Here is an 11088-nt window from a genome sequence, read left to right as displayed (position 1 = left end):
GCTGGAACAATGCTAAAAGCGGCGTAAAACTAAACTCACTCATTATTTATTCATATACTATTCACCACCGACTGCACATATGTATGTGTTTTGAGTCACTCCTTCACTGTTGTAAGTTCCTGTAGTTTTACCTTGCAATAAATTACCCCTGCATTTTGAATACTTTATATATAATTATGAGGGTATACTTATCTTTAAAATCGGTGATGTTTGAGTCTCTATGATGTCAAAATACTGTATATAGATTCGTTTTATTACGTAAAACGTCTATTGGCATAATTGTATGATGCTTGAAAGGGTATTTTTGCTTTAATTTGTATATGTTGTTGTTGTTATGAGACTCTGAGATCGCTGCCTTGACAACGTCTGGTATAGACACGTCTGTCGCATCATTACTGCGTGATATAAACAAGTATCAACACGATCGATTTGACAAATGAAACCAGTCTGACTGAACTAATGAACCATATCTTTATCAGCTCCTGTTCATCATTAAGTCACTTTAAATTTTAATCTGCGTCTTCAGACAAATATCGATGATTTGCGAGCAACAAAACAACAAAATCTATATTCTGAGGTTTTTATCAGGCGTGTTAACATGCAAGCGTAGGGTCTGTCTCTCTGCATAATATTATGTATTTATGTGAATCAATTCAGAACGTATTGTTTAACAGTACTGCCATTCAAAATCCTTTTCATACTTTTTAATATCTCTCTCTTGGTATGGATTTCTTGGCCTTACAAACCATGGGAACGACACAATGCTGTATCCATTGACGACAATGAAAGATCTTTTCAATAGATAAAGTGTTCGGAAAATGTGCTACAATGCCATTTGTGTCTATACCAGCGTTTGGGCCAGGACTATAATTATAAGACATCAGTCATTTTTGACTGGCAAAACATACACATTATTGATGACAATACACTTGATGACAAGGACAGAGTCAGTTTTCTTATCCAGGGATTGTATAGATGAAAACTTTACCGTATACTAATGCGACCATATATTAATCATTAAGCGTAGTATTTCATGCGTGTGAAGCCAAGTGTCTATACAAACGGGACGAGTTCCCAAACGTTTCCCGACGCTAGGCTTTCCTTGAAGTGCTTAGTAGATAAAACGTACGTATGTTCATTTCTGGTGCGGGGCGGTGGGGTAGCCTAGTGGTTAAAGCGTTGGCTCGTCACGCCGAAGACCCGGGTTCGATTCCCACATGGGCACAATGTGTTAAGCCCATTTTTGGTGTCCCCCGCCTTGATATTGCTGGAATATTGCTAAAAGCGGCGTAAAACTAAACTCACTCAGTCAGTCAGTCAGTCAGTCATTTCTGGTGCACTCCGGTGATAATGCTTTAAAGAGCTGAAACAGATACAGTAACTCATACCTGGCCAGTACACTCAATTTATGATGCATAATTACAAACATTAAAAAAGCAATAGCTGACTTTGCAAATTCTCAGCTATAATTGTTACATGAACATTTAAAACACTCAATAACTCAGGAAATACATAATGTCTATTTCAAGGATTATATAGTTTTTACATTACATAAGGTGCATGCTTCAACCTTAAGGATTCTCCACAAACGTATAGCTTTGTGTAACAAGCGTTCGACCGCGTATACAGATAGCTGACTTTGCAAATTCTCAGCTATAATTGTTATATGAACATTTAAAACACTCAATAACTCAGGAAATACATAATGTCTATTTCAAGGATTATATAGTTTTTACATTACATAAGGTGCATGCTTCAACCTTAAGGATTCTCCACAAACGTATAGCTTTGTGTAACAAGCGTTCGACCGCGTATACAGATAGCTGACTTTGCAAATTCTCAGCTATAATTGTTATATGAACATTTAAAACACTCAATAACTCAGGAAATACATAATGTCTATTTCAAGGATTATATAGTTTTTACATTACATAAGGTGCATGCTTCAACCATTCTCCACAAACGTATAGCTTTGTGTAACAAGCGTTCGACCGCGTATACAGATAGCTGACTTTGCAAATTCTCAGCTATAATTGTTACATGAACATTTAAAACACTCAATAACTCAGGAAATACATAATGTCTATTTCAAGGATTATATAGTTTTTACATTACATAAGGTGCATGCTTCAACCATTCTCCACAAACGTATAGCTTTGTGTAGCAAGCGTTCGACCGCGTATACAGATAGCTGACTTTGCAGATTCTCAGCTATAATTGTTATATGAACATTTAAAACACTCAATAACTCAGGAAATACATAATGTCTATTTCAAGGATTATATAGTTTTACATTACATAAGGTGCATGCTTCAACCATTCTCCACAAACGTATAGCTTTGTGTAGCAAGCGTTCGACCGCGTATACAGATAGCTGACTTTGCAGATTCTCAGCTATAATTGTTATATGAACATTTAAAACACTCAATAACTCAGGAAATACATAATGTCTATTTCAAGGATTATATAGTTTTACATTACATAAGGTGCATGCTTCAACCATTCTCCACAAACGTATAGCTTTGTGTAACAAGCGTTCGACCGCGTATACAGATAGCTGACTTTGCAGATTCTCAGCTATAATTGTTATATGAACATTTAAAACACTCAATAACTCAGGAAATACATAATGTCTATTTCAAGGATTATATAGTTTTACATTACATAAGGTGCATGCTTCAACCTTAAGGATTCTCCACAAACGTATAGCTTTGTGTAACAAGCGTTCGACCGCGTATACAGATAGCTGACTTTGCAAATTCTCAGCTATAATTGTTATATGAACATTTAAAACACTCAATAACTCAGGAAATACATAATGTCTATTTCAAGGATTATATAGTTTTTACATTACATAAGGTGCATGCTTCAACCATTCTCCACAAACGTATAGCTTTGTGTAGCAAGCGTTCGACCGCGTATACAGATAGCTGACTTTGCAGATTCTCAGCTATAATTGTTATATGAACATTTAAAACACTCAATAACTCAGGAAATACATAATGTCTATTTCAAGGATTATATAGTTTTACATTACATAAGGTGCATGCTTCAACCATTCTCCACAAACGTATAGCTTTGTGTAACAAGCGTTCGACCGCGTATACAGATAGCTGACTTTGCAGATTCTCAGCTATAATTGTTATATGAACATTTAAAACACTCAATAACTCAGGAAATACATAATGTCTATTTCAAGGATTATATAGTTTTACATTACATAAGGTGCATGCTTCAACCTTAAGGATTCTCCACAAACGTATAGCTTTGTGTAACAAGCGTTCGACCGCGTATATACAGATAGCTGACTTTGCAGATTCTCAGCTATAATTGTTATATGAACATTTAAAACACTCAATAACTCAGGAAATACATAATGTCTATTTCAAGGATTATATAGTTTTTACATTACATAAGGTGCATGCTTCAACCATTCTCCACAAACGTATAGCTTTGTGTAACAAGCGTTCGACCGCGTATACAGATAGCTGACTTTGCAGATTCTCAGCTATAATTGTTATATGAACATTTAAAACACTCAATAACTCAGGAAATACATAATGTCTATTTCAAAGATTATATAGTTTTTACATTACATAAGGTGCATGCTTCAACCATTCTCCACAAACGTATAGCTTTGTGTAGCAAGCGTTCGACCGCGTATACAGATAGCTGACTTTGCAGATTCTCAGCTATAATTGTTACATGAACATTTAAAACACTCAATAACTCAGGAAATACATAATGTCTATTTCAAGGATTATATAGTTTTACATTACATAAGGTGCATGCTTCAACCATTCTCCACAAACGTATAGCTTTGTGTAGCAAGCGTTCGACCGCATGTATACAGATAGCTGACTTTGCAGATTCTCAGCTATAATTGTTACATGAACATTTAAAACACTCAATAACTCAGGAAATACATAATGTCTATTTCAAGGATTATATAGTTTTTACATTACATAAGGTGCATGCTTCAACCATTCTCCACAAACGTATAGCTTTGTGTAGCAAGCGTTCGACCGCGTATACAGATAGCTGACTTTGCAGATTCTCAGCTATAATTGTTACATGAACATTTAAAACACTCAATAACTCAGGAAATACATAATGTCTATTTCAAGGATTATATAGTTTTTACATTACATAAGGTGCATCATGCTTCAACCATTCTCCACAAACGTATAGCTTTGTGTAGCAAGCGTTCGACCGCGTATACAGATAGCTGACTTTGCAGATTCTCAGCTATAATTGTTATATGAACATTTAAAACACTCAATAACTCAGGAAATACAAAATGTCTATTTCAAGGATTATATAGTTTTTACATTTTACATTTAAGGTGCATGCTTCAACCATTCTCCACAAACGTATAGCTTTGTGTAACAAGCGTTCGACCGCGTATACAGATAGCTGACTTTGCAAATTCTCAGCTATAATTGTTACATGAACATTTAAAACACTCAATAACTCAGGAAATACATAATGTCTATTTCAAAGGATTATATAGTTTTACATTACATAAGGTGCATGCTTCAACCTTAAGGATTCTCCACAAACGTATAGCTTTGTGTAACAAGCGTTCGACCGCGTATACAGATAGCTGACTTTGCAAATTCTCAGCTATAATTGTTATATGAACATTTAAAACACTCAATAACTCAGGAAATACAAAATGTCTATTTCAAGGATTATATAGTTTTTACATTACATAAGGTGCATGCTTCAACCTTAAGGATTCTCCACAAACGTATAGCTTTGTGTAACAAGGCGTTCGACCGCGTATACAGATAGCTGACTTTGCAGATTCTCAGCTATAATTGTTATATGAACATTTAAAACACTCAATAACTCAGGAAATACATAATGTCTATTTCAAGGATTATATAGTTTTTACATTACATAAGGTGCATGCTTCAACCTTAAGGATTCTCCACAAACGTATAGCTTTGTGTAACAAGCGTTCGACCGCGTATACAGATAGCTGACTTTGCAGATTCTCAGCTATAATTGTTATATGAACATTTAAAACACTCAATAACTCAGGAAATACAAAATGTCTATTTCAAGGATTATATAGTTTTTACATTACATAAGGTGCATGCTTCAACCTTAAGGATTCTCCACAAACGTATAGCTTTGTGTAACAAGCGTTCGACACGCGCGTATACAGATAGCTGACTTTGCAGATTCTCAGCTATAATTGTTATATGAACATTTAAAACACTCAATAACTCAGGAAATACAAAATGTCTATTTCAAGGATTATATAGTTTTTACATTACATAAGGTGCATGCTTCAACCATTCTCCACAAACGTATAGCTTTGTGTAACAAGCGTTCGACCGCGTATACAGATAGCTGACTTTGCAAATTCTCAGCTATAATTGTTATATGAACATTTAAAACACTCAATAACTCAGGAAATACATAATGTCTATTTCATAGATGTACATAGTTTGTGCATTGCATAGCATCCTTCAGCCTTAAGTATTCATTATCTTTGCAATCGCTGTATGAAACAAGTGGTTCACCGCGTATACACAAATTCTGAACATATGGTTCTTTTGTCATGTATATAGACGATCGCTCCATGTGTTTCTTTCGACGAACTCTTATTGCTAAATTTCCAACGACAGACAGGTTCACGGCTGATAAATATCTTCATGTTTTCTCAACACTGCCTGTCAGTGCATGAAGATAGGCCATTACACATACTTCAACGGTGTGTCATACAGTGGCCTGTGTCTTCTCAATTGGTGGTACCCTGAAAAGAGCTCGAACATCGACACCCACTGCTGTTTTCATTGCCAACGAGACCATTACACAGTGAAACTAGAGTAGTTACCTTGGTGGGTGACAACCTTTGTTACACGTGTGTTGCATCAGTAGGTTTTGGGAATGTCCTATGTGTACTTTGATTTCGGCGGGTGTAACTGGTAGAGAAGGAGAGCCTTGATCCATTCATGTATTTCTACAGCTACTCTGCCTTTCCCGCCGAATAAAATCTGTCTCGGTATTAATGGAGACTGTGCATCATCTAGCCCTGTAGTTTTTAGCTTGACCTTTTTTGTGAACATATGGTTTCATTATTTATTCAGATGATATTCTACCTGTGATGATCCGGGTTAGAATTGACCTTCAGCAACCCATGCTTGTCGTAAGAGGCGACTAACGGGATCGGGTGGTCAGGCTCGCTGACTTGGTTGACACTTGTCACCGTATCCCAATTGCGCAGATCGAGCTTCATGCTATTGATCACTGGATTGTCTGGTCCAGACTCGATTATTAACAGACCGCCGCCATATAGCTTGAATATTGCTGAGTGCAGCGTAAAACTAAACTCACAAACTCGAATAATTTACCGCCGACTGCACAAAAGTATGTGTTTTAAGTCACTATCAAAGAGTGATTATATCAGGTGTTCCAGAATAGGTGAGCGTATCCTGACTCGTTAATGATTCCCGTCACAAACACATGCAAAGGCAGTTAAATTGTTCACCTGAAGAAACCCGTTATATGGTCCAAGTCAAAGTCTGAAATTGCTTTGGACATCATTTGAACAGTGACCCTACTTGTCTGAATTTAAATGTTTTGAGCGTATTTAGGACACAGTCATCAATTAGAAAGCGATATAAAATCGTCCTTTAACTTGGTCCACCTGTGATGTGTAGAATAAGTGAAAATCGGCGCTGTCTGACAGGTGACAGAACCCGTCCAATCATAGCCAACTGTAGTCGGCACATTTTCATCAGGTATCTTTACTAAGATTTCTATTACAAATCTTTCTGTAGAATTTGAAGATTTGTCTCTATTTTGTTGGAAAATGTAGTGACGATAATAGTGTAGTGAATGGGAATTTAATGTAAAAACCAATCGTACTTGCTTCATTCCTCCCATTATCAATGTTTATTTGCAAAAGTGGTGACTTCAAATTTTAAATGGCGAATGTGTCCTTCATTCCAGTAGCAAAACATGTGAACGTCTTCTCCGAAACCATACCAATCTTGATAAACTGGTGCCCACCTGACATGAACCAGAAACTCTACATGCATATCATGCAAATGCAAATGAATATATACCCCACCTGCGATATTGCTGATTGTGACATAAAACTAAATGCACTTACATATCCAAGATTTACACCAGAAAATTACCCAAAATGACGTGTCATAATCCTCAAGGTAATTGACGAAGAACTGTTTACTGTTAACCACCCCGGTGAACAATAGAGCATATGAGTGAGTGAATGAGTTCAGCTTTTACGCCGCATTTAGCAATAGCCCAGCACTATCACGGTGGGGGGACACCAGAAATGGGCTTCACACGTTGTACCCACCCATGTGAGGAATCCAGCCAGGTTTTTGTCGTAACGAGCGAACTCTTTAACTGCTAGGCTACCCATCGCCCCTACATCATATGATATGTATGACAGTTATATAATGTGCATGTCGTTTTGACTGACTAACAAGCAGTGATGACACCAGGTGTTAACGAAAAGGTGAGCGGATCCTGCTCCATCGGTGACACCACAAACAATGATTAATTCTCCACGAACAATTCAGTGAGTGATATTTTGTCCTCTAGATAAACAGTTCTTTACTACTAACAGTTGTGCTCTTATGTTTGGTATGGCGAGCCTCCGTTCAGTCTAATGATACAATACAAAGTCATGTTGGATGTAATAGGAACATTTTATTATGAAAATAGCGAAACACAAACAGGAAGTGACACAACGTTTACAGCAGTAACAGCAAAATAACCTTCTGAAAACAACTGAGATCCATTGAAATACTACATGAATAAATATTGGAATCGGTAACATGTGAAGGAACAAAATTACTATTCGATCTCGTAATTCATTTGAAGGTGAGAATGGACATAATATGCATGTGCGTTATAGCACTATCAATATAACATACATGAAATCAAGCACAATAAACAGGTAACCTAAAGACAAATCTACAGCCTTTATGGAGGCAAGAACATTTCGATCAACGATGTACTGTACAATCTAATCTCATAACAATACGACACTAATATCACGTGGAACTATTGTGGCACCAATGTCTTTCTCTCGTAGAGATCCGCAAAACAGCTTGTAGTTTCGATAAAGCAATAAGTACATATAACAAGTGTCACATGCCGCGTTTCCAATATATAACACTTGTAAATTTATATCATACGGAATGCTACTATCTATTATCACTGAGCATATGCATGCAGGAATGAAAATTAAGTGATCCTTGTTCGATCAAAGTCACACACTCAATGCACGAATGTTTCTGTGAATGTTTGTCATGTCATGGTAAGGTGCCTTAGTTCCTGTACCTTAGCAGGGGCAAGTTGGCACTGTTCCTAGTAGAAATCTGTAGGCTTACACCTATAATACCGTATCTGAAAGACAATAGAAAATATGGTAAGTGAGTGAGTGAGCGAGTTTTACGCCGCGCTCAGCAATATTCTAGCTATATGGCGGCGGTCTGTTAATAATCGAGTCTGGACCAGACAATCCAGTGATCAACAGCATGAGCAATTGGGATACGATGACATGTGTCAACCAAGTCAGCGAGCCTGACCACCCGATCCCTTTAGTCGCCTCTTACGACAAGCATGGGTTACTGAAGACCCGGATCCAATTCTAACCCGGATCATCACGGGTAAAAGAATATGGCAAGAACAAGCAAAGTGGCAGATACTGTATGAAAAGAATCCCTTGAATCAGAAATTTATTGTCATAACAATAAGACGGTGGGTGGTCTACTCTATGCAGTTTACCGCATATGGTAATATGGATCACCACGTCATAGTATTGTAGAGTAGCTATTCCAAAGATATGCCATACCGTTTAACCGTATTATTTAACAAAGGCATATTGAAATTGACATTCTTTGCCCAGTAAGGAAGGTAAAATCTGAAACAGGTGTCTATACATGAACATATGTTCCAACCAGTTTGCTATAATGACGTCATCTTGCCAACACAAACTGAAAGAGCTGACTGACCCCAACAACGGAATGTTGTGCCCCAGTACTATGAACATTACTGAAGGGTGTAGCTCTGAACATTTATATTGAATACCCTTCATGTAAAACTTCGTCATTCAGTGTCTACGAATTGAAAGGATTTCTTTCATTTCATTCAGATGTCTCGACATGACTTCCATGAATACACTGCTCCCACGACCGCAGAGTCGTACCAGTTCGTGCCTTTTTGTAAAGACTAGTGAAATGGGGGTGTATCACAAAGGTAATGTTAGACCATGTGTATACACGTGTGCGCCCTGTACCTCAGCACTGTAGGTATGTAGAAGCTAGTACTTACGTAGTCCACATCTCCTGTAAAGCCACCCGTGGCAGAGCCATCTGATCCCAAGGTGAAGCCGCACGTCAAGAGAATTGCCTCAGGAGCTGAATATAGAGCCAATGTTTGCAATATGTTTTTGTGTCATTAAAATATTTATGTTTAACCAATTGGCTGTACAATGTATACATTGATGAAATACACAACATGCCATTCAGGCTACTATGTTACATATGTTGTCCTATTGTAACCAACCATGGACATGTTGAAAGATCGTGAATGAAACAGTTAACTATCACTAAATATGTGAAAGCATTCACAAGTGGCTCAAAAGCATTCCTTCCCATTGTAGCATACATACAAAGAAGTGTAGAGTATTCGTTTGTACCGGACCTTCTGATGTATGGCTCTTTGTACGGCGTCCATTATAAATATTTAGGTCCTTACAAGTCGTTAACCCCGAAATGTGAAAGTACTGATTGTAAGTCAACCAAGTGATATCTCATCTAGAAAGACCTACCCGATTCCCTGTTTATATATTCGTAGCTGGCAGTCTTGATCACCACGGTCAAAGTAGAGCCTTCGTACAGAACTGTCACAGTCTTCCATTCACTGGTTTGGAAACCCTGTATGACAATACCAACTGGTTAAGCTTCATCATTTTCCCCAAAATACAGGTTGCACATGTTGGTTGGAAAACACACATTTTGTTCAGTTACATATACATATCGAAGGAAAACGCATTGCATATGTATATTACTATAAGAAATTCTTTGACCTTTCTGTCACGAAAATGTCGTTTATGGGCAGCATTGGTTCAGCTTGTTATTAACACGTGCTAGAATTCAAAGAATGAATCATAACAAGTGCTCATGATATTGTCGGAATACTCCAACAAACATATTTCTGATGATGTGGGGATGTTTTTGTCTCTTATTTATTATGAAACACATTTTTATATATTATTTTATATATTAATAAATATGGCTCTGTCTCACCGAGGTTGAAGCAAGAAGACGGACCACTCCTCCTCTCCAGGTAGACATCTCAACACGCACCGCCGACTGTTCTAGATATATTACAAGTGAGCTAGCATTCCTACAGTCAGCACATTCTACACTTTTTGCAAGCACTTGTCTTGATGACACGGGTACGTTCTCTCTGTACCGGAAACGGATAGCTATACTTGATGCAGCGCTGGTTCGTCTCAGGTCTTGACTGGTTGAAACAAAACTGTTTCCGTTGAACCTACCATACTGATTTACGAATATAGGAACGTTTTGAAGGGTCCAGCCGGTGGGGCTGGCAGTGTTGAACTCCACCCCGAGGGCAAGCGGGCATGCTAAAGGAGAAACATGACCCGATAAACAACTTGGTTAATACATATGTATGTATCTCAGAAAATCGCTAATACAAACAGTTAACTACACAATACTGCTTCATAATTGGAATTGATGATTTTAGTCATCTGTAGGAAACTATCTAATATGTAAATTGGGAAACACGAATCCTTCCAGTGAACTGTAAATTCTACAAAAATATACTGAAACCCGTTTCTGTCTTCAGTTATGTTTTAAAAAATGCTTTGGATTCTGAGAGGCTTATGCTAGTATCAAAGATCAAAACGCGACTTACATGGTGTTTGGGCAACACACTGGCACTTGGCAACGTCATAGACTTGACCAAATGGACAGTCGCTGTTCATCCATCCGATGGAACCAGCCTGGATGACATAGGAGGTCCTCGAGGTCCAGACAGGTCGCTTGTCGCAGGACTCTAGAT

General features: G+C 37.6%; 1 protein-coding gene across 1 annotated transcript in view; it reads right to left on the bottom strand.

The window, feature by feature from the left end:
* Positions 1-7683: 7683 nt before the first annotated feature.
* LOC124264564 (SCO-spondin-like) overlaps positions 7684-11088 on the bottom strand; it is a 57729-nt gene continuing 54324 nt past the window's right edge. Inside the window, 5 exon segments of the mRNA XM_046699315.1 lie at positions 7684-8400; positions 9328-9413; positions 9827-9932; positions 10305-10648; positions 10942-11082. Coding sequence (XP_046555271.1) covers positions 8362-8400; positions 9328-9413; positions 9827-9932; positions 10305-10648; positions 10942-11082 — 716 coding nt within the window. The 3' untranslated portion in view covers positions 7684-8361.

Source organism: Haliotis rubra, unplaced genomic scaffold, assembly GCF_003918875.1.
Source record: "Haliotis rubra isolate DU_JTF1 unplaced genomic scaffold, ASM391887v1 Scf93, whole genome shotgun sequence".
Lineage (NCBI taxonomy): Eukaryota > Metazoa > Mollusca > Gastropoda > Lepetellida > Haliotidae > Haliotis > Haliotis rubra.
This window is presented reverse-complemented; position numbering and strand designations above follow the sequence as displayed.